At 47.0% G+C, this 22,153-nt stretch overlaps 7 protein-coding genes across 11 annotated transcripts; 3 read left to right on the top strand and 4 right to left on the bottom strand.

The window, feature by feature from the left end:
- Positions 1-9: 9 nt before the first annotated feature.
- Positions 10-1,996, top strand: LOC9628916. Its single transcript, XM_002989046.2, has 2 exons — positions 10-607; positions 1,065-1,996. The coding sequence occupies exons 1-2, from the start codon at positions 41-43 to the stop codon at positions 1,950-1,952; spliced, it is 1,455 nt and encodes a 484-aa protein (XP_002989092.2). The 5' UTR covers positions 10-40; the 3' UTR covers positions 1,953-1,996.
- Positions 1,997-9,832: 7,836 nt separating this feature from the next.
- Positions 9,833-10,834, bottom strand: LOC9629496 (cell division control protein 2 homolog 3). The gene has a single exon (XM_002988981.2). The coding sequence runs from the start codon at positions 10,832-10,834 to the stop codon at positions 9,833-9,835; it is 1,002 nt and encodes a 333-aa protein (XP_002989027.2).
- Positions 10,835-14,154: 3,320 nt separating this feature from the next.
- LOC9628915 (pectin acetylesterase 8) lies at positions 14,155-16,765 on the top strand. Of its 3 annotated transcripts, none has more exons than XM_024662807.1 (12): positions 14,155-14,348; positions 14,407-14,489; positions 14,538-14,667; positions 14,722-14,915; positions 14,972-15,096; positions 15,158-15,218; positions 15,270-15,320; positions 15,368-15,445; positions 15,504-15,609; positions 15,661-15,794; positions 15,849-15,977; positions 16,025-16,765. In XM_024662807.1, exons 1-11 carry the CDS (start codon positions 14,159-14,161, stop codon positions 15,966-15,968), a joined length of 1,272 nt encoding a protein of 423 aa, XP_024518575.1. In that variant the 5' UTR covers positions 14,155-14,158; the 3' UTR covers positions 15,969-15,977; positions 16,025-16,765. The 3 variants fall into 3 exon arrangements, with proteins under 3 accessions (XP_024518575.1, XP_024518576.1, XP_024518574.1); XM_024662808.1 differs by having other exon boundaries at positions 16,019-16,765; XM_024662806.1 differs by having other exon boundaries at positions 15,849-16,765.
- On the bottom strand, positions 15,989-16,474 carry LOC112341877. 2 transcript variants are annotated; one of them, XM_024662813.1, is made up of 3 exons: positions 16,331-16,474; positions 16,199-16,280; positions 15,989-16,138 (listed from the first exon to the last, which is right to left on the bottom strand). In XM_024662813.1, the coding sequence occupies exons 1-3, from the start codon at positions 16,445-16,447 to the stop codon at positions 16,008-16,010; spliced, it is 330 nt and encodes a 109-aa protein (XP_024518581.1). In that variant the 5' UTR covers positions 16,448-16,474; the 3' UTR covers positions 15,989-16,007. The 2 variants fall into 2 exon arrangements, with proteins under 2 accessions (XP_024518581.1, XP_024518580.1); XM_024662812.1 differs by having other exon boundaries at positions 15,989-16,280.
- LOC112341876 (coiled-coil domain-containing protein 189-like) lies at positions 15,989-17,304 on the bottom strand. Of its 2 annotated transcripts, XM_024662810.1 has the most exons (5): positions 17,198-17,304; positions 17,057-17,142; positions 16,917-16,997; positions 16,780-16,862; positions 15,989-16,714 (listed from the first exon to the last, which is right to left on the bottom strand). In XM_024662810.1, exons 1-5 carry the CDS (start codon positions 17,198-17,200, stop codon positions 16,572-16,574), a joined length of 396 nt encoding a protein of 131 aa, XP_024518578.1. In that variant the 5' UTR covers positions 17,201-17,304; the 3' UTR covers positions 15,989-16,571. The 2 variants fall into 2 exon arrangements, with proteins under 2 accessions (XP_024518578.1, XP_024518579.1); XM_024662811.1 differs by lacking the exon at positions 16,917-16,997.
- A 44-nt stretch (positions 17,305-17,348) lies between these two features.
- Positions 17,349-19,504, bottom strand: LOC9629495 (metal tolerance protein C4). Its single transcript, XM_002988980.2, has 13 exons — positions 19,181-19,504; positions 19,028-19,109; positions 18,835-18,967; positions 18,721-18,776; positions 18,535-18,649; positions 18,417-18,474; positions 18,253-18,371; positions 18,081-18,200; positions 17,926-18,027; positions 17,803-17,875; positions 17,686-17,753; positions 17,573-17,627; positions 17,349-17,523 (listed from the first exon to the last, which is right to left on the bottom strand). The coding sequence occupies exons 1-13, from the start codon at positions 19,443-19,445 to the stop codon at positions 17,399-17,401; spliced, it is 1,371 nt and encodes a 456-aa protein (XP_002989026.2). The 5' UTR covers positions 19,446-19,504; the 3' UTR covers positions 17,349-17,398.
- A 45-nt stretch (positions 19,505-19,549) lies between these two features.
- On the top strand, positions 19,550-21,829 carry LOC9628914 (probable glycosyltransferase At5g20260). Its single transcript, XM_024662809.1, has 3 exons — positions 19,550-20,977; positions 21,045-21,361; positions 21,430-21,829. Exon 1 carries the CDS (start codon positions 19,674-19,676, stop codon positions 20,784-20,786), a length of 1,113 nt encoding a protein of 370 aa, XP_024518577.1. The 5' UTR covers positions 19,550-19,673; the 3' UTR covers positions 20,787-20,977; positions 21,045-21,361; positions 21,430-21,829.
- Positions 21,830-22,153: the final 324 nt, after the last annotated feature.

Below are 22,153 nucleotides of genomic sequence, written 5' to 3'. Positions count from 1 at the left end.
AAATAACATTCCAGTGACTTTGGATTGCGATGTGTCGCCGATGAATGCTCGCGCTCGTGGCGGCGCGATGGCATTCACATCCCTGGCGCTGCCCACACTCGTCTGGATCCTCGTCGCCTGGCTCGTCGCGCTCCACTTCTTCACAGGTTGGATCTCCTCGCCCTCTGCCGCCACTGCGCGGAGCAATCGCCGTAAGGATAGGGATAATCCGGTCGCCAGGCTGAGCGATCTCCTCCGCTACTCGGAGCTGGAAGAGATTGAGGAAATTCCGGTGTTCTCGGTCAGGAGCAGCAGTGGCAAGAAGCACAAGAAATCTTCCAAATCCGCCAAATCGGCCATTTCCGACGATCCTTTGAGCGAGCTGTCGCCGGACAGGCGCCTGTTCTACTTCCCGGATCGAAATCTGGCCGCCGTGGATCCGAGCAGCAGCAGCGAGGAGGAAAGGGATATTTTCTTTCCAGGGAGAGAGTGGAGGGATGTGGATGGATTGCCGATACAAGCACACGGGGGTGGGATTCTCTACATTCCCGAGACGAGGACATTCTATTGGTATGGAGAGAACAAGCAAGGACCGACTTATCGCCTCCACAAAAAATCCAGCGCTCGGGTAAGTTTCGTTTACTTTGCTTCGCGTTCACTTTCTTTCTCCCTCGCGTTGTTTGCATCACGATTTCTCTCAGGCATTGATCGTTTGTTCGTTCTTTTCTCTATTGTGTTTTTTTTTTCCTTGGTGCCTGTCATGATCGTCTTTCGTTGTTTGCATCTCTCGGGCTGGTCGTTCTTTTCTCTATTTTTTGGTGCTTGTTATGATCGTCTTGCTTTCATAGTTTCCGTGAAATAGATCTCTGGGACATGTGCTTTTCATGACTTTGTATTGTTCATTTCAACGTGACGTACTCTTGCAAGCTTTACAAAAGATTCTCGCGGACTGTGTCGTTCTTGACAAAATCGATCCTTCACGATCGATCAATAGTGTTTCGCTATTCGCTTTTGTCGTCTAGAACTCCAGTAGTTGTATTTTTCTTTCGCTTTCTCTCACCACTGTAATTTTAAACTGTCCACAGGTGGATCTGATAGGCATCAGCTGCTACTCCTCGCAAGACCTGTGGCGCTGGAAGAACGAGGGCCTGGTTCTCAAAGCCGACACCACCAACACCAGCAGCGATCTCCACACCAGCAACGTCGCCGAGCGTCCCAAAGTCATCTTCAACGATCACACCCGGCAGTTCGTCATGTACTTGCACATCGACAACGCAAACTATTCCAAGGCCAGCGTCGGGATCGCGACGAGCTCGTCTCCCCTCGGCCCCTTCACGTACCTGGGCAGCACGAAACCACACGGCTTCGATAGCAGGGACATGACCATCTTCAAGGACGAGGACGATGGCTCCGCCTTCCTCGTCTACTCGTCGCAATCCAACAGCGAGCTCCACATCTCCCAGCTCACTCCCGACTACCTGGGCCTCTCTCCAGCAGTCTCGCGCGCGCTCGTCAACCAGCACAGGGAAGCTCCGGCCGTCTTCAAGCACGGCAACTTCTTCTACATGATCACGTCGGGGTGCACGGGGTGGTGGCCGAATCAAGCGCTGCTCCACGCGGCCGAATCGATGCTGGGGCCGTGGGAGACTCTGGGCGATCCGTGCGTGGGTGCCTCGGACGAGTTTCGGCTCACCACCTTCTTCTCCCAGGTCGCGTTTGTTCTTCCGCTGCCGGGGCTGCGAGATCTATTCGTGTTCGTCGCCGATCGCTGGAACCCGGGGAATCTGAGTGACTCGAGATACGTGTGGCTTCCACTCACGATCGATGGGCGTCTCGACGGCCCCCCGGAAGACGATAGCTTCGAGTTCCCAATGTGGTCTCGTGTGTCTGTGCGGTGGCACAGGAAATGGAAGCTCCCGGAACATTGGAAGAACGCGAGCCTTGACGACGACGAAGGTGAAATTTCCTTGTAAATACTTTTTGTTATATTTTAATCGATAGAAATTAGGGTTTTTCACGGCTTTGTTCGAATTTCTTGTTCGCGGGAAGCGCTTGCTTTGCAAATGGCACTTGGGTATGATCTATTGGTACGCATCTTTCTCTCGATCGGCTGGGAATCACTGCTGCAAGCCCGCCGCGTCTGCAAGGAGTGGAGAGCCATCATCAAATCCGCCGAGTTTAGGGCGCTGTGGCGGCCGCGTTCGAGCGACGAAGACTGTGTCCTCCTCACGGCTTACACCTCCCACTGGCAGCATCACCCTCGACCACTCCACGTCTGCGCCTGGAGCCCCAAGTCACGCGTCGTCTCTCCGCTCCCGGCGTGGATGAAGCTCCCGCTCCCGCCCGGATCCTTCTTCGACATCGTCGCCTCCTCGGCAGGCCTGGTGCTCATCCGCCAGCCGTCTTGGCCCGACCGCGAGACGCCCGGGGTGGAGTTCACGGTGGGCAATCCGGCAACCAACGAGTGGGTCAGGATCCCACGCCTGGATCAGCAGCAAGCCGGTCGAATCTACAGCATGACTGCCGACCCGGCGAGTGGGGAGTTCAAGCTGCTAGACACCCATAACAGGCGTGTCTACGAATCAAGCTCGCGGGCCTGGGGCCCGATCCTGAGCTTGCCTGACATCGCCGACACAGGCGAACTCAACGCTAGGACAGATACGCTGGGGTGTCTCCCTTTCGTGTGGGAGCACAAGGGAGTGCGCTACCGGGCGTGCGCAATCGCTGATACCAATATCACGTACAAGGTGTGGGTGTGGACAGGCCAGTGGCGAGGGGTTGCGAACGATGTCTTGGACCTCTACTTCGACTCCATGGATGGCGCTGGTCAGTGGCTTGGGGTTGGGAGCAGTGATTTGGACGAGACGGGTCTCGACATTGACTGCTCCATGGCGCTCGAGTGCCAGGCTGAGGGCAATCTCGTGTGCCTGGCCGGCCAGTGCCGCGATCGTTACGGTGAGAAGTGGGCTGACGAAGGTGGCGAGCCTTTGCCACCCGTGGTCTACGACTTGGATCGCGACGAGTGGATGTACGTCCGTGCCAAGAGCGGCGAGGGTGTGCAGTACCGGCGGGCGGTGGTTTACCGCCCCTCGCTTGTCAAGCCCTCTGGCGTGGAAGGAGCTGTGGCGCTTGATCCCGAGGGTGGCGAGGGGCACAAGCGCAAGGAGGAGCAGCAGCCGCTAGACACGGTTCGCAGGATCCGGCAATGCAGGGCGAAAGCACTCGGCAGCGTGGAGGCTGAAGTGTTTGAGGACATCTTCTTCATGATGTAAGAGTATTCTGGAGCTCATGCCTTCGAGCTGCTGTGACTGCCATCTAAATCGAGGGCTCAAAGCTACAATCGAGTTTACTGCGCTGCTTAGAGAACGCAGGGACTGGGAAATCTATCTAGCAGAGGAGGAGATGGAGAGGCTGACAGTGAAAAAAAAAATTCCAGTTTGATGACCAACTAGAAAAACTCTGTCGTTGGCTCTTGACGTCGTAGCCGTACTCATACTTCCAAAATCAATGAGCGCTGCCTGGATCTGCAAAAGAAGAAGAAGTCGTCGAGTCTCTCAGCTTTCTTTCAAGTGCCAGGCGAAATTCTCTCACAGGCAGTCTCACGCGCAATGGGAAACGCACGGCAAGTTTTTACCTGGTGGCCGAATCAAGCGCTGCCGAATTGATGCTGGGACCGTGGGAGACTCCGGGTGATCAGTGCATGGGTGCACCAGAGCTGCGAGATCTACGAGTCGACGCAGACGATAGAGTGATCACAAGAAAAAGGCTTGTAAATACGTTTTTCACCTTTTCCCGCGGATGAACTAGAGCGATTGTTGGGTATGATCTTCTGGTACGCATCTTCCTCTGTGGAGAGCGCTACATGGCGTGCGTAATTGCTGTCTTCAACGATAACGGCATCACGTACAAGGTGTGGAGCGTGGATGGCGCTGGCCTGTGCCGAGAGGTTGCGAGCAGTGTCTTGGACCAGACGGGTCTCTACATTGACGGCTCCATAGCGCTCGAGTGCCAGGGCGAGCGCATTGCGGCGTATGCCCAAGCCAGGCGATCAAACTGTACCGTTTTCTTTCTCTACGTCTTGCTCGAGTTAGGACGAGGCTCTTCATACCGTCTTGGATCCAATCAAACTTTGCGAACATTTTGATACTATATGCAATCCGTTGCAACGTGTTCAAGGGTGTTGCCAGATGGTTAAAGCTCACATAAGTGACGAGAACAAACTTGCAAGCATGAAAAACTTAGGAACCACAACAGCCTAGTATCAGTAACTAGCTAATGTAGTATCATTCACAGCTGACTTGTCAGGATACTAGTACGTATTCCAAGAGAATAAAGTACAAGTTATAACATATGCTCCTGGATTTGTAGTTCTCTACTGTCAGTTATTCAGATAGAGAATCCAAGAGCCAGTGGTGCTCCAATGGATTTCCTAATTATCTGCTAAGTTGAGATGTCTAGTCCACAAGGCGTGTGTTCAAATCTAACTCTCAACGGAAGTAAAAACTAAATTTTGGGAGGAGGAAGAAAACTTGCAGATGGAGCGTGTTGGGTGTGACTTGTTACTGGCGTGGAAGGAGCTCTGGCGCTTGAGAAAGGGTGGAGGGGCACAAGCGCAAGAGGGAGCAGCAGCCGGCGGACACGGTTCTTCGAGCTCGAGCAGTGGAGTTTCGATTCAACCACCTTTTGTTCTTCCCGCTGCCGGGGCTTTGAGATCTTTTCGTGTTCGTTGGTTTCCACTCACGATCGATGACATCCATTGATCGTTGGTAGCCATCTCCGCTACTCGCTCGCTCATCCTCGACGTCCACGATCTTGCTCAAGTGTCATCGTTCTTTGGCAAAGTGAGCTGAAAGTGGAAGAGAACTGGACCAAACAAACAAAGAAGTTTGAGCGATAAAACTAGAACGAAGTTTGTAAGTTTGTGTTTGTACCTGGATCTTGCTCGGAAGTAGGCGAGTAAAGATTAGTTCTTTTGTCAGCCAAGCAAGAGAAAACTTACTGTGATCTGCTACGAAGAAAACGCGTGATAAGATTTGATATCCTTAGCAAGGCAAAGCGAAAACTTCTCTCAACTGGCACGAGCGCTGACGAGCATTTCTGGTGAAAATAACTCAATCCTTCGGCAGCGTGATCCAGTCGAGCGATTGCATTCGGCGGACTCGAAATGATCTTCCGGTGCCAAACGTCTTCTCAACCTCTCGCTCCTGGCCGAGTAGAGGCACTGGTCAGCCTATTGTGCGATGCCTTGCATGAAAGGCTCGAGCTCGCTTCTTGAGCACCCCGAGGATACCGTGCTAGTTCTTTCTCCTCTCATGAAGAGTTAACTCCGTAGTTGTAAACTCTTGTGGCCTTTAGGATTTAGGAATGGAAATGGGCGTGATTGATACGTCTGTGCAAATTCTGGAAGCACAGGGCTACGAATATGTCGGAGAGTTGGAGCAGCTCACATACGAGGAAGTGATTGGCGTCAAAGTGCCTCTCTTTGCTGCTAAGACGCTGCAGCCGCTCCTCAAACAGCCAGGTATGTGCATGGTTTTTCAGTTTCCAGTGCCTTGATTTTGATTTGGGTGGTATGGCTGCATTCTGAGTGATTCTTTTACTGATATCGTTTCGTTAGACACTTCACCCAGCGTGTTTCAAAGTCTGGGCTTACTAAAAGAGGGCTTAGAAGAGGAGCGTTACACGCCGAGGAACTCAGCAATAGAGAAGTTGTTACAATGGTAATGTTTTTCATAGCTTATATGGCTTGATTTTAGTCTTGGCATGGTTTGTATTCTGAATCAATCACAGTTAGCATATCGGGCATTAGGATGAACAGGGGTCTCATTCATCACAAGAGGCTACAAAGGAAAACACTCCCCTAACTGCCTACCGCGCCTCTAGAGAGCTCTGGAGAATATGCTATGCCAGCATATTCGTATCACTCCAAGGTGCTCGCTCAAGGAGCTCTCTCACGCCAAGTGCTTGTACGTGTCGCTGGAACAAAGCTAGAGGTAACGCCTTGGTAAAAATATCTGCAACCTGTTCTGTTGTTCCACAATGGATGAGCTCCAAAACACGCTGGTTCACTTGATCTCGAATATAATGGAACTGCACCTGGATATGTTTGGTACACCCATGGTACCTGGGATTCTTGGTGAGTGCGATAATGTCTGGTCCCCTTCAAGTAGCGAAAGATGCGTTTGACTGCCAACCAATGAGGAAATCCTGGAGTCTCGAGAAACTGGGGACACTGCTCCCGCTGAAAAAGCCAAACCTGGCTGGCCGCATGCAGCCCATCAGGTAGACTAAGCTGCCAACCATCTGCGGTACGGTATCTGCTTCATCTTCTCGCATTCCTCGACTGTTTGTGGGACTTGATCTTTGCTGAGATGGAGGCCGGCTTCCATAGGAGTTGACGCTTCATTCAGGTCAGCAAGATGAAACCTCTCCAAGATATCGTCAACATACTTCTGCCTGCCTGTCGCGTATAATCTCGATCCCGAAACAATATTTCACTGATCCAAGATCCACCATCTTAAATCGTGCCTGTAGCTCACGCTTGAGCTGCTGCAAAGCTATGCGAGTTGAACCGACTAGTAGACAATCGTCTACATAGAGTGCAAGATAAATATATGTCATACCTGACTTGCGAAGATAAACGTTAGAATCTGCTGAAATACTCACAAAACCGGTGGAGAGTAGATAGCTGTTCATCTTATCATACCACTGCCATGGAGACTGATATAAAGCCTTCTTAAGCTTGCACACCTTCATATAGGACATAAACCTCCTCGTCAAGATCGCCATGGAGAAACGCTGTGGTTACGTCGAGCTGCTCCGCTTCTAAATTCTGCTGGGCTGCAAGATTGAGTAGCAAGCGGATAGAGACCATATTCGCGACAGGAGAAAACGTTTCATTGTGAGTATCCCTTTGCTACAAGTCTTGCCTTGTACTTGAGAAGTTTCTATCAGCTCCAGTCTTGATTCGAAAAAGCCACATAGTCTTGATCGGTTTCCTTCCAGGAGGTAGGTCGACCAGGTCTCATGTCTCATTCTCCATGAGAGATGAATACTCAGAATTTGCTGCTGCTTGCCACTGCTCGCGCTCATGACTGGAGAGTGCCTCACGCAAATTCTTGGGAACCAAGATATCTCGGCCTTGACAAAATAGCAACTGGAAAACTGGAGAAGGTAATTCCAGAAACGCCTGATGCATTTCTGGAGGAGCTGCTACGTGTTGGAACCACTTGGAGCTGTCTGGGCACGCTCCCTAGCTTGAGCTTGCTGCCGAGAAGCTCGGCGGGCAGCCTGAAAGTCAAGCTGTTCTTGAAATTGTGCCCCTGCTTCTGTGAGTGTGCGACTAGGCCAGCATGGAACGTCTCCTCCAGTCGGTGGAGAGATTGGCTTAAGTGGGAGTTCCCAGCCAGTCTAAACTGTCGCTCCCACCCATGCCAAAAATACCGCCTCGTTGCCGCCACTTGCTGGAGTACTCGCTTCAGCATCACTTGCCGCTGCGGCTATAAGGGCGCTAGGGTCTTCTTCCTCGTCACTGTCAAGAACCATAAACCGTTGACGGTTGACTGGAGGATGGAGATTTCTGGTTGCATACATCCGTGTTTCATCGAAGATCACATCACGACTGTGGAAGATCTTGGACGAGGACAAACTGAAGAGCTTGTAGGCCTTCATGTGATCACTGTAGCCAATCTTCAAGCTTAGTGCGATGCTTCCTTATCCAAAAATTCGAAGATGACTGAGATCCGGTTTTCTGCCATACCATCGCTCATCCTGGAATAATCGTCTACAAGGTCACAAAATAGAGCTTCTCCCCTCGAGAAAGTACTGGCATTGTACACATGTCAGAGTGGACGAGCTCTAACATCTCGGTAGCTCTTGTAGCAGCACCAGCCTTGAAACGAAATCTGTGCTGCTTTGCGAGAATGCACGGCTCACAAAACCTCAGCTTCAAAGAAGTGATGTGAAGACCGTCAACCATGCCTGAACTCGCGAGTTGTTTAATATCCTGGTAATTCATGTGACCAAGCCGGCGATGCCATGTCTGGAGGTCAACCGCATGCTGAGGACCTGCAAAAAGAAGCTGCTCGCTAGGCTTGACTGGATACTCCACCTCTGTATTTAACCGGTAAAGGCCAGCATAACGCCTCCCACTGACTATAACTGTCTCGCCTCGCATTACAGCACACTGCGTCTTGGAAAAGAGAAGTTCGCAATCACGATCTGTGATTTTTCCAACGGAGAAGAGTGTCTTCTTAACACCAGGAACGTAGTAGACTCCACTGACTGCTACAACCTGTCCTGTGGCAAGTCGAACCTTAAAGTCATCGCCGAGGTAAATTCGCTTCCCGTCTGGAACTTCTCCTAAATGCGAGAAAAGGCTTTGGAGGTGAGTCATATCCTACAGATACTTATTTTTTTTCTTCTTGTTTCTCTTTCGCTCGTTTTGACCTTCTTGTTTGCGTTCTTTGGCAGCAGCGGCCCTAGATTGAGGCCTTGGCCTTAGAACCAGCAAACACAGCCAAATCGCAAGGAATTTCTTCGAGAAACTGAGATCCTCCTAACAAGGTTTCCAGTGCTAACATCTCGTTAACGACCTCATCAAAGTTTGGTGGCCACATGTCCAGCGGCAGCAAGTTGAAACGCTGTTGGAATGCCCTTGAGAAACACCGTGACAAGGTCCACTTCGGTGGGAGATTGAGTGTTTTGTATGTTCCACTCTTTCTCGGCTGCAACCTTAAAAATCTCTGCCGTAAAAAACTTCCAAAACGTCTTTGAGTGCTCCGATACCATGATAAGGATGAAGAGGGTCTCGTTCATCACAAGAGGCTACAAAGGAAAACACAGAGAGCTCTGGAGAATATGATATGCCAGCATATTCGTATCAAGCACGAGACTCGGAAGTTGTCTATTTTATAAATCTTGCTGCTGTCTGTGACACCATTACTTCTGAGCAGCTTCTCAAGCATACATATGGTCAGTGTAGCGTCTGCACTTCGCTTTGAATTAATTCCCAGTGCTACAGGTGTTGAGGTGACGGATCTCCTTGGCCTCGCTGGTCCGAATAGGCTTCTTATAGTTGATGAAGCCCAGGCTGCATTTGGCCGTGACTTGCTCTTATGGAAACTTCGAAACGAGTGCAGGGGTGTTACCAGGGGCACTGTGCTATAGTTTCCCAGATCTTGGTGATGAATTATGAGATTGGATAATCCGCTTGTCCGATAAGCAGCTAGGACTTATGGCGGAAATTTTAAATTGGCTTGCGGACACTGATTGCGCGAGCAGGCTAAGTGAGTACTTCATCCACAGGCTGCAGACGATCGATTTCACTATCATTTTTGCCAATTGTCGGAGTGTACAATCGTAAGCTGTGTGTCTTGAAGTTTACAATAGTCTGACAGGTTATTTGATAGTCCCTCTGGTGTTTATCATTCCTTAACAACGTGCTTACTTGTGAATCTCAAGGTATTCGCTTGGTAGATCTTTATCTGTTTGACGTGTCCTTGGATTGTAGGTGTCGCATGATTCGCTTTCTCAAGAGATGAAAGATGCTGTCCATGAGCTACTTCTGCGTGGCCAGCTTATGAAGAATCAGCGGGGAACTTACTTCTTGCCTTCTAGAGTGCACGAGCATCGTTACCACCACCGCCAGGGTCACCACCACCACCAACAGTAACACAAGTGGTTCATTGTTTACAATCTTTTTTTCTTGAATATTCTTTTAGCCAAGAAAAAGGAATACAAAAACTTTGAATGAATTTAGCATTGCTTGGGCATGATTAAGCTTTTACATGATCTACTTAGAGAAAAAGATAAAATATTTTGCAAAAACTTTGAATGTATACATTCACATTGTTTACATTGTAGCTATTGATGGGGCTGCGTTGTTGATTTTAACCCAAGCTGGTCTAAAATTTCCACTCGCAGTCGTCATTGTCGGGAGCACTGGCCTGGCTGTGTCCTCGGCCTTCTCTTGGAAATATGGCATCTTCAAGGCGTTTTGTGCCGAGATCCTCCTCGCCGGATCAATCGCCAGCATCCTCTTGAGCAGCTCCACCGCCTCGGGGTCTTTAATTCCGCTTCTCACGTCCTCGGCTTTCCACCACGCCATCTTCTCCAAGATCCTCTCGCGTGCTCGCTCTCGGCGCCTGTCTTGATAGCCCATGCCACAGCCATCGATGTCCAGCTTCTTGGCGAAATCAGCCACAAAATAGTCGAGCGAGTCCCCATCCTCCTCGTCGGGCACGTCAAAGGGATTGCTACCCAGGAGCATCTCCGCGAATACACACCCGGCGCCCCACACGTCGATTGCGGTGCCAAAGCTGGTGGCACCCTTGAGAAGCTCCGGAGCGTTGAACGTTAAGGTCCCGACCTTGTTCGACCAGGGGCGTGTCCGCAGCCTCCTCGCGGTAGCGAAGTCCGCCAGCTTCACCACAAACTTATTCTTCTCTCCATCCCTTTTGACGAGAACGTTGCTCGTCTTGACGTCTTGGTGAACGATTCTGTGCGCGTGAATCCACGCCAGGCCCTCGAGGATCTGGCGCATCACGGCCCTGATGTCGTGCTCCCCAAGCTTGCGTGACGAGATCACATCGCTCAAACTCCCGTCCATGAGCTCCATCACCATGAACGTACCCTGGTTGTTGCAGGTCAACCCAAGGAGATTGACAACGTTGTCGTGCGCTACCTCTTCCAGGATCTCCGACTCGTTGATGATGGCATCGTAAAGGTACTCGTGCTCGTACATCTTCTTCATGGCTACTTTGTCTCCAGTCTCTCGGTGGAACCCAACCCTCACCTCTCCATCCGCTCCAGCGCCTAGCAACCTCGCGTCACTCGCCCACACATAGTCTGCCATCGCTCGAAAAAATGAATGGTTAGGAAAACCTAAAGGATTTGTTTTGCAGAAAAAGGCACCCAGCTTCAAGAAAAAGATGGAGAAAAAGGAGTTTATTTTAATTACAAATGTAAAAAAAAACGGACAAAAACTCTTTAAATCTTGGACGCACACAGGCTACGGGCAGCATATTCTCCTTGAGCTTCCTTGATCATGTCCAGCCCTAGGCGCGGTTGCAGAGGACCTGTCCGGGATCGTCAAGAGAGCACCACCACTCCTGATCCCAAGGGTGGCGAGGGGAACAAGCGCAAGAGGGAGCCAGCGGTAGAGGATGAAAGCACTTGGCAAAGTTAATGAGTGTTATGAGAACATTTACATTACAAATGCCAATCCATCTCTATATCTCTGCATGCGTCTTTTGACATAAAAGAAAAGTATTTTCCTCAAGTTGGTGTATTTTTTATAAAGTGTGCTTTATATTAACTTATAAACTTGTATGTGATCAGTAAGTTGAAATTATTAAGAAAACTAAAAAGTACTAACTTCCTACTAATGTCTAAAAAGACTTGGCTGAAAAATATTTTTAATATCAACTAACAAACCATCAATGATGTGCACTTTGATTGGATAAACATAAAGTAGGAATTCCTATATATTGTTTGTTGAGCATACTCAACTTGATATAAGAGATTCATATTATTAATTTGCACTTGTTACTATCAAGAACTTTATAATATTGAGTTTAATTCCTTAATATTGCTACATGATAGGTTATTGTATCACTTGTTATCATACTTTATCTGTTGGTTCAATTTAAGTCCTATATACTATTTATTGTAAATGTTTAGAAGTAAACCTACATTTAATGCTATAATAAGTTTTCAAGATAAATCTTGGGATTAAGGAAAAAGCCCAAAATGTGTTTTCATATAAGGGAAAAGTGTCTAATTGTAAATATATAATAATTATAAAAACATAGTTATGTGTATTCAACTTAGGTTAAAGTCCAAATTCCATGTTGCTCTAATCAGTGAGGTACTCACCTCTTTGCATTGCCATTGAAGTTTAGTATACATTCAAAATCCTTTATAAGTATCAAGGTTTGCATAATTTCAGCATATTTGCTTTGTAATGTAATAAGTTTGGAGTTCAACTCAAAATTTAAGTGTATTACATAATTGCCCTTAGCCATAGTTATCCTAAAATAGAGTGAAGGGTGAAAACCACATCACTAAATAAACCTAAATACTCTTTAAAAGATCAAATAACTATCTTAATTTTCATTTCAGCAGTTATGTGTATGATTAATTGAATTTTGTATAGGAGGCTAAAGTTAAAAAATTACAAATAAATATACTAAAAGGCATTATAAAGTTATTTAGGAGAAAGAAATATACCCTTCAAAACATCAAAGGGTTTGAAAAATTGAAGATAAGTTATATAGTGGAAGAAAACCAAAACAAAATAATTTGTAATAGATTAAACATTTGGTAATATCTTTGGAAGTATTTATAACAAATATTTGAAACAAAAGTATATTGACCATTTAAGAGGTTAAAAGATTTGATAAGATATATTGAAATACATTCTAATATATAGGTAAATATATATTTATCACATATAATATATTTCTATATGCTAATTATGCTTATTTAGTATATGGATAAATAGTTAAATCAAATCAGAATACATATAAAATTATAAGAAAAATTATATGACTATTATTCTAAATTATATGGAAAATTATATTTTGAATGTTATAATTGACCATATAACTTACCATATCTCAAATTTATAAGTGAACTAAAAAAATGAACAAAGAATAATAGTCCCACACACAAGTAAAGATATTATCAAAAATTTTCTTTTTTTAATTACATCATTATGATGTTTGATATATAAAAATAATTCTTTGAATACACTATGCTCATTGTAGTAGTAGTGTATTTAAATTATGAAATTAAGTTGAAATTAGCCCTGGTTTGTATATTTTTAGTGATTTATTGAGATCATTATAATAACATTTTTTACAAAATAAGATTAAGTATAAAAGTCACAATTAGATATTTATGTAATTGTTTATTTTTAATAATTAAGAAAATTATTGAAGGATAAAAAAGTAACAAATTCATAGTGTTGTAGGAAAAAATGAAAAAATTATAGTGGACATATATTTAATAACTTGTATTAAATAAGTTTTATAAGTTTTATAATATAAGTACTATGATAAATTTCTAAATTTTCTAATTTAGAAAAATTAGATTTCAATACCAATAAAAATTAATAATTTTATATGATTTCTTTTCAAATTAATATTATTTTGACAAAAATGTGGTTACATCGCAATGGTTGTTCTCTTTTGTCTCTTCCATAATTTTACTTTCTTTTTTTTTTGAAAATAAAAATTTGTTTTTATAAATTATAAATATAAAAGTAAAAGTTACTATATAATAAATACATATTTAAAGAATATAAAAGCTTTAAACTAGTTTTTGAATCTCAAAATGTGATTTTTAAAGGTTTTTGGAAAGAGAAATACTTAAAAATTATTATTTTAATTTAAAAAAATATATATTCAAACTCAAAAGTTTGTAGAAATATTAAACTACCTTTTTTATATATAAGGAAGAAAGCAATTTAATCTAATTTATCTAGAAGGATAACTTACCATTTGACTAAAAAGTATTAACGTTTTCTCATTAGACATGAAATGAGATGTTTTATAAAAGAGGAATATAGTAGAAAGGGTTTAAGAAAGTTTATATATTATAAACATGTTTATAAATTATAAATACAAGATTGATTTAAATGAATAACAACCGTTAAATAGTAAAATATCCAAACATATTCTAAGCATATTCACTACCATCCTTAGTTTAAGCAAACCAAAAATGTAAAAATGTTCTAAAGTTATTCTTTTCTTGCCGATCTTGGTTTCTTTAGGGTTTAGGAGTGTCATCTAATATTGCTAGACCTAAGGTTTATTAGGTGGACTGACAGAATGGTTACTATTGCATTTTCTTTTGACTTCAAAATGGCAATAATTTTTCCACATTGTTCATCTTCTTCCGGTGTCTGATCCCAGGGAACAAGTACAAAAGGAAGCCAGTGGCAACAGAGGATAAAAGCACTTGGCAAAGTTGCTAAGTGTTACAAGGACATCTTCTTCATGATGTAAATGTTCTATACAAATGCCAAGATCGATCTAGAACCCCGCCGGAATATGCTACTCACAGATTGCCGGAATATCCCTGATACTTTGAAATTCCCGCGGATGATTTATTTTGTCTCCATACTTTAGCCCCTTATGACCAATGGATTTCAATAGGGTTTATGGGGAAGAGAATGCTAGTGTGGGGGAAGAAATGGGGCTGGATGGAGCTCGCCGGGGCCGCATTCGCCGTCGGGATCGTCCTCGCCGCGATCTTGAAGATGGAATTCTTGCTGCGCATCTGGAAGCACTACACTTCGTACGCTGACGCTGAGCTGTGGGTGGATATTACGGTCCTCCAGGCGGCTGTTCACGGTGGCGCTGGTAAAAGACCGATCGATCTTTCTTGGCATTCTGGATTGATCGTCTTTCTCTTGCGCAGTGTGTCTGGATGGCAGTCCGCCTGCGTATCACTGGCATCCAGGCACTGGATCTGGTTCCAGGAACTGGATCGTGTTCTTGGAGGTGAGCTTTAGCTCGAGAGATTTTATTTTATTTGACAGATTCTTTCAGGGTGGAGCATGGTGTTCCGATCACGCATCTTGTGCACAGCGCGCTCGAACCTCCTTCGGCTCCTCCGATCTCATGGATAGACAGACGCTGTTTCTCGGGATTCTCAGCAATTCGGCTCAAGAAAATCCAGGTGAGTGGTTTTTCTTTCCAGCAATGTGGATTGATTTTGCTACTGGAGGTTTAGATTTTTACAATTGGAACCGGGTGAAAGTCAAGTACTGTGATGGAGCATCCTTCGCAGGAAATGTGAATACCACGGTGACGGTGGCCTTCGACAGCGATAGCCAGCAGGCCTTGGGTCTCATGTATAGAGGAGAGAAGATATGGAAGGCGGTTGTCTCGGATCTTTTGAGCAAGGGTATGAGCAACGCTGAGATGGTTAGTCCGGATTTTTTCTTTACTTTTGGTAGTTCTTATCGATTCCAATTATGTAGGCACTTCTAGGTGGATGTTCGGCTGGAGGTCTAGCGGCTACTCTTCATTGCTCGAGCTTTAAGGAGCTTTTGCCACGGACGACATACGTCAAATGCGTCAGCGATGGAGGATATTTCTTGGATGCGTACGTGAAGTTCGGTTTCGTTTAAAGCAGCTGTTTCTGATGTTTCCAAGCTCTTTGACAGGAAAGATATAGCAGGCAACTTCTCGTTTCGTTCCTTTTTCAAGGACGTGGTGGATATCCATGTAAGTGTTTCGTTTCAGCATTCTTGTTTCCACACTCATGCATCGTCGCAGAATGCCCGAGAGAACCTGCCAGAAGCCTGCGTTGCAGAACACGATGCACAGGTATTTCACAACTCCTTTTCTACGTAGCTCTTACGTCGCTTGTTCAGTGTTTCTTTCCTCAGTACGTCGCTCCTCACATCCACGTCCCCATTTTCTTTGTCAATCCAGCGTATGATGTTTGGCAAGTAAGCGCAAAAGCTAATGCTTGTTCCAAGGAAGTGACAAATTCGTGTGAATCCTCAGATCCAGAACATTTTCATTCCAGACGCAGCCGACCCTGACAGGAAGTGGACTACTTGCAAGTATAACCCGTACGTCTGTTCCCAGGATCAGCTCAGCGTTTTGCAAGGTATCAATCAATCACGTATCTTTTTCGATGCATAAATCCATGGGCTCCCAGGTTTCAGGACGGAGTTTCTAAAGGCCGTGGAATACGTGCGAGGTGTGGATCAGAGTGGTCTCTTCATAGATTCGTGCTTCAGTCACTGTCAGCTTGAAGGGTTAACTTGGAACACAAACACGATAGGAAACAAGGTCTGTCGATATTCTCATTTCACGTAGAATGCTCACACTTTTGGTTTTGCGCAGACGATAAGAGAAGCCTTCGGAGACTGGTACTTCGCAAGAGGCGGCTCTTCGTGGAAAAGCATCGACTGTCCGTATCCTTGCAATCCAACCTGTATAAAATGGACTAGCTGGAGGCACTGAGCTGATGAGGTACACACGCCAAAGATGAACTTTTAAGTACTATTTTGCAGCTCCAGCCCCCAGCTCGGCGAGTTTTTGTTCCAGCTTGGCGTCAAACTCGGCCCGCATCTCATCCATGTAGCGCGAAACAACCTGGTTGACTTTTCTTGTGATCTCATCCGGGATGGACGCTGGAAGCGGCGAGAACCAGCTTAGCATTGGAGATCCAAGCCCAAGTAAGTAGCCTCTACCTCGATACTGTGCCTCGATCCTGGCTTGCCTCTCGGCTTCTTCAGCCAGCCGCTTGTCTTCGAGCCTTTTTGCTTGTTCCTCCTGCGCAGGAGAAGATTTTGCTCGTAAAGCTTGTGAAACTCGTCGCCCACCTCTTGCTGTTTCCTGAGAGCTTCCTGTTGGACGTCGTATTCCTCCTGTGTTATTGCGAGATCTAGCGACTTTAGCTCCGGGGCTAGCTCTACGAGATTATACTCCCAAGTGTCCATGTTGAGGTAGTAAGTCGGGCAGAACGCGTATTGGTAGAGCTTGAAGTGTCTGTAGTATCTGTGAGAGGAAAGAGCATAGGAGCTGGACTCATCGAGTAGAAGCTTTGAAGCTGGGAAGATTGTTTTACGTGTTGAGGACGTATCTCGTTATCTCTTGGAGATCTCCAAATGTAAACAAGCCGATTGAGAATGGTGGTCGCTGGACGCTGTGCAAGAGAAAGAGGTTCTTTGCTGTTTCCCAGCTTCTTTCTACTGTTAAACGCATGCCTTTAAGGCAAAAAGTGAAAGAAATTAGTACGTGGACACTTAAGAATGGTTGATGGAGGATTTACCAATGGCTTGGTCGTGAATTGCCTTGACTATTGAGACGAAGGCTGACATCTTCTCAAGGGAGAAGCCCTGTTCCTGTGCAAAGCTTGACAAGGATTCGAGAAGCCAGTGAGTGAGAAAGACATGTAGAAAATCCTACTAGAGGGAGCCGTAGTGCAAGTCAAGCAGTATCTCGGAACAAATGCTTCCATCATTCAGCTTCATCGCTTCTCCTAAATGCCTAAGATCCAGAAAGCCATGAAGGGAGAAAGAAGCTCAGCCATGGAGCTGTTTGCTTACCTCCGCACGTCACTTGGGGTCTCCGAGTCATCAAAAATGTGAGCCAGCTCTTTGTGTGACAAGTCGCGCCAAGCCAGACACTCGGCCTGCATTATCCACTCGTTAGAACAAAAGAATGAAAGAAATTTGAAGAACACTCACCATCGTGGAAGCAAAGTTTTGCACCACCTGAAACCGGAGAAACCTAAATCTGATTCCAGAAATGTCAGTTAGTGAAGAGAAATCTCAGCCGCTCATCCCAACTTCGGCCGAATCATAGCTTCTTTGTTTCATACTTTTTTTCCCCGCGAACTCCAGTCAAAGGTCGTTAGTTTCACAAGAAAAGTATTAGCAAAATCCCTTTTATGGAAGTGGACCTTTGGGATTGTGAGCCTCGATATCTACATGCCGAACGCCAGGAACGATCTTCTGGATGTCTTTCTCTAGTCTGTCCACTTCGGAGCCCAGAGCAGCCACCACTTCTTCTCCTGCAAGAAAACCATAAGAACAGACTGGAGAAAATAAAATTTGCATTACCGTAGTTTGCAAGTGCGGTCTCCAAAGCAGCAGGGTCTTTCGCAGCATTCTGAAACTAAACAAGGAGAACGAAGATTGATAAAAAGTGAAAGAGGGCCAAGTCACGAACAGACCTCCTTTATCCAGGCTTCTCGCCCCGTCCGTTGCAAGTAATTATGTACAACTACTACACCGTCAAAATCTGCGAATGGACAATCTTAGCGCAGTTCGACGAGATCAACAGACGTTACCGATTTCTGCCTTGAATCTGTACGATCCTGGCCCGATCACCTCGCTCTTACAGTCATAGACCGCATCAACAACCTGCATTTTCGCTTATTTGAGGCTTGAAGGTCTATAGATAGCTAACTTACAGGATCTGATGCAAGCAAGTCCAACACGCGTTGCACATCCTTGGGTTCCATTGAGCGACCAAGGAGAGCATGGCGATTTCGTTGAATCAGAAAAACTGCCACCTGTTCGCGTGTGGGCACGGGTTATGTTCATGTCTTGACTAACACAATCTTACCATTCCGAGAAGATTTCCCACGAGTATAGATCCAAGAGGGTCCCAGATTGGATTGCCCGTTAAATGCACAGCAGTCAGCGACATAGCAGCTATAAACAAGCCAGTGACCGCAGCACCATCCTGAAAATGATTCGAAGGTAAAACTCTAGAAATGAATTGTATTATGAAGTACCTCCATCATGACAGCCACGGATGTTGGATCGTGACCACGCCAAATGTACTCTTGAAACTTCATTCCTTCCGACGCAGCTCCTTGCCGCACAGCGTTCACAGCCACGTAGAGTGAAGCTCCTGCAAGGAGCACCGTAATAATCCGCGCATACATTTCGTCATTACCTTCCATTAACATTGAACCACCAATGACAATGGCAGCAGAAAAGATGTTGTCGATAGGCTACACACACAATAAAAAAAGGACGTTACGTGCAAAGCCTGAAAAATAGAACAAAGATACCTCAGCTTGCCATAAGTTGGAAATTCCGTGGACAATTGTTGCGCCAGAGCCCAGACAAAATATCCCGACAGCTGATATCAGCGACCAAACGAAGCGTTCTTTGGAGTAACCATACCTGAAAAGCGAACAAAAGAACAACCGTCAGTATAAATGAAAATTGGAATGGCAAGTGGAACTAACACTCACGGATGAAGGGCATCTGGAGCACGCTTTGAGCTGACGAGACCATACGCAAGCAACCCCTGGAAAGAAAAATCATTCTGGATAAGCAAAAGGCTGCTATCAGAAAATTCACGAGACCTGGTTCGCTAGATCCGCTAGAGAATGTACTGCTTCCGCGAGCATAACATGGCTTCCAGTCATAAACCAGACGCCACACTTTAGAGACAGAACTAGAAAATTGCACCAAAGCGCAGTCACTACAGCCCTTTCACTGCCACGCAAAACAATATACGTGAAGAACTATAAGAGAAAGGAAAGTTTGTAACTTCACCTATGGCCATGAACTACGGCGGGTTGTGGATCGCTCTCTTGTTCTTCTTCTTCTCCTCGATGAGACGTGCCGGAGTTGTGAACTACACACAAGCACATATTAAGTAGCGCAAAATGCCGATACTGGCAAAATACGGGCAATGCTGGAACTTACATCGTCGCTGCTCGAATCGGAATGATCCCCGAGAATATTTCGCGATGAAGTACGTCAGGGGCGGCCTGGCATTGGAATTCTCCTCACGGCCGTCGCTCTTCCGCAAATCAGCCTCCTTCCTGTAGCACGACACAAGAACGCTGCGCCGGATCCCAAATACCTCGCCGCATTCCTCACCCAGCAAGCTCCGGCCCGGTAATCCGCGGCAGCGCTGCGCGCATCGACAAACCCTGGCTCTGGAGCTGGAAATCAAGCTAGAAAGCATCGCCGCGAAGACGCAGCATCAAACTAGGGCTCATAGACGAGCCATAAGGCGGGACTGGATCTTCGTCCGTGGATATACCCTGGAAATATCTCATACAAATGATCCAAGGCTCGATTCCTCCTAAGCCATCACTCCAACGATCAATCAAAGGCAAATAATACATTGCCGTGTCAATGCCAGGCTTTGTTTGAAGAGAATATTTCCAGCAAGGAAAGTCGAGCTCCGGCTATGGCTGGCAATGGCGGATCATCCTTGTTCTTTCTCTTTTTCCTCATCGATGCTTCGATTTCTCTCGCGTTCTTGCTGGATTTCGAGGGAGCTAGCGATCTTGATCGCAGTCTCTACCATTCTCCAGCGTTTCTTGCACGGGACTACCAGGAGTTTCTAGATCGCTTCAAGGTCTACGTCTACCCGATGATCCAGAACGCCAGCGCTCCAGATTTGCGAGATGGGAAGGCAGCACGGCCAGGTTCGATAGATCGAGTCTTTGTGGATTCGCTGCTGGCCTCAGGGTTTGTGACGGATGATCCGGAGGCGGCGGACTTGTTTCTCCTGCCAGCGTCGATCTCGGCGATCTGGAAGAAGAGGCCCGATCCGAAAGGGATCGCTCACTCCCTCAAGTCTTACATCCAGCAGCTGCGAGATCTCTACCCGTATTGGCAGCGATCGCTCGGGGCGGATCACTTCTTCGTCTCGTGCCACGATATTACGAGCGACTGGTCCAGGAATGTTCTTGAGCTCAAGAAGAACGCGATCCAGATCGCCTGCTTTCCACTGGCCAGGCATGGAGCGCAGGAATTCCTCGCGCACAAGGACATCACAATGCCGCCCGCAGGAGGATCGATCGATCCTCCCCAGCGCCGTCGGTGGAATCTCGCGGTGTACGATTCCAGCTCCCAGGGCTACGCGGCGAGTGATGTTCCAGCGTCTTGGAAATCCGACGAGAGCTTCGTCGCTGGCGCAGTGAAAATGGATCTACAGCTGCTAGTGACAACAAGGTTTTGTCTCAGCCTTGGCTCCAGCGATCGGCACCTCGTCATCCCGGCCGTCCGATCGGGATGCATTCCGGTCATCTTCTCCGCGGGGAAGCTGTCCGATCTGCCGTTCCAGGACATTCTGGACTGGAATAGCTTCGCGATCGTCCTCAGCCGCGACCAGCTCCACCAGACCAAGGCCATTCTAGAATCGATCGATGAAGAAAAGCTCTCGAGGTTGCAGGAAAATGGGGCTAGAGCAGCGAAGCATATGGAGTGGCACTCGCCGCCACAGCCGGAGGACGCGTTCTACATGGTCTTGTACCAGCTATGGCGCCGGCGCCACGTCAGTCGCTATGTGGATTGAATCTAGCGTTAGGAGGGCTGAGGTGGCACTTCGGCCGAAGTAGTGGAGGCTAGGAGGGTGACGAGCCGGGATTCCTGTAGAGCGAGGTCTGTTCCAAAGTTTGGAGGATGGAAGTTGCCGTAGTGCGCCATAGATCCTTGGTCCAAGCCTGGGATCGAAATGCAACTGGAGAGCGTGCGATTTGCCTGTTGGTAAGCGTGAACTTTCTTTCAGTCGAGGTTGTGATCATTTTCTTTCTTTTTCTTCTTTGGTTTCCAGGTTTCCCGGATTTAGTACGAGATTTATAGAGTTGACCTTGTGATTCTCTCGCTATGTCAATGGAATGGGGAACGATGGTGTGCTACCAGCTTCTCCGCTAGTCACGGCTCCAACGATTTTTGTGCTGCCTTTTAAAGTGTTTTCCAACAGGAACAACGCAGAGTGGGAGATTATTTCTTGCGTGAGACTTGGAAACCGCCAGTCCCCCGTCTGCCTGTGAGTCTGATTCCAAAGTTTAACGAGTCTGAAGAAGAAGCAAAGAACACTGCCTTGATCAACGAGTACCGGATGGAAGCCAGGCGCGTGGCATATGAAAAGTACGTGTTTTCAATTTCACTGATTCAGAGCTTTGTGGTTGATGTTTCCCTGTTTGGAATGTATCTAGATCCAAAGGTGAAGACGCTCAACCCAGGCCAGGTGTGGAGTCGACTGTCACGGGCATGCCAGGACTGCAGCCTGGGCTCCATACTTGGGAAAGAGATGAAGCTCTCGGCTTTGCAACACAAATTCAACAAGCAGCTGTACGAGTTTTGCGACTCCATTTACATTCCGCCGGAAGTACACAGCTCACTATGTTTGTTCTCACCTCGACCACGACGTTGACTCTGTCAAATTCTGCTACCAGGTCCTTGAGAGTCAGAAGCGTTGCGACGACGAGAGTGTGCTGCATGTGGTTGGATTTGGATAGCCGCCACACTCGGATCTTCTTGTCCCGAGTGCTGTTCAAAGAGCTTGTCTCCAGCCACAAGCAGCGGCGCGAAGCTTGCTCCTCAACGTGACAAGGATCCGACTGTCTCCACACTTCCCTGCCACCGCAGATGAGTCCGCCGTGGTGAACGAGGCCGAGAGAAATGACGCCGCTCCTCCTAGCCGCGAGCTCGCGATTGCTGCTGGAGCGATCCCTCGCGCAGGAGCTGGAGGTGGAGGAAGAGGAAGGGCGCATGGCGCTCCTGAGGCGACGGTAGGAGCAGAGAGATTCGTTGTCCGAGCAAGAGGAGGAGTCGGACAAGCTGCTGCTGCTTCTACCGGAGAAGGCATTGTTGTTGCTATCGCTATCGCTGCTAGGCAAAAGCACGGCCGGGAAGCGGAGACTTGGAGCTTACGCCTCG

The sequence above is a fragment of the Selaginella moellendorffii genome, unplaced genomic scaffold, assembly GCF_000143415.4.
Source record: "Selaginella moellendorffii unplaced genomic scaffold, v1.0 SELMOscaffold_93, whole genome shotgun sequence".
Taxonomy (NCBI): domain Eukaryota; kingdom Viridiplantae; phylum Streptophyta; class Lycopodiopsida; order Selaginellales; family Selaginellaceae; genus Selaginella; species Selaginella moellendorffii.
Note: the sequence above shows the minus strand (reverse complement) of the source record. Positions and strands in the feature narration are given on the sequence as shown.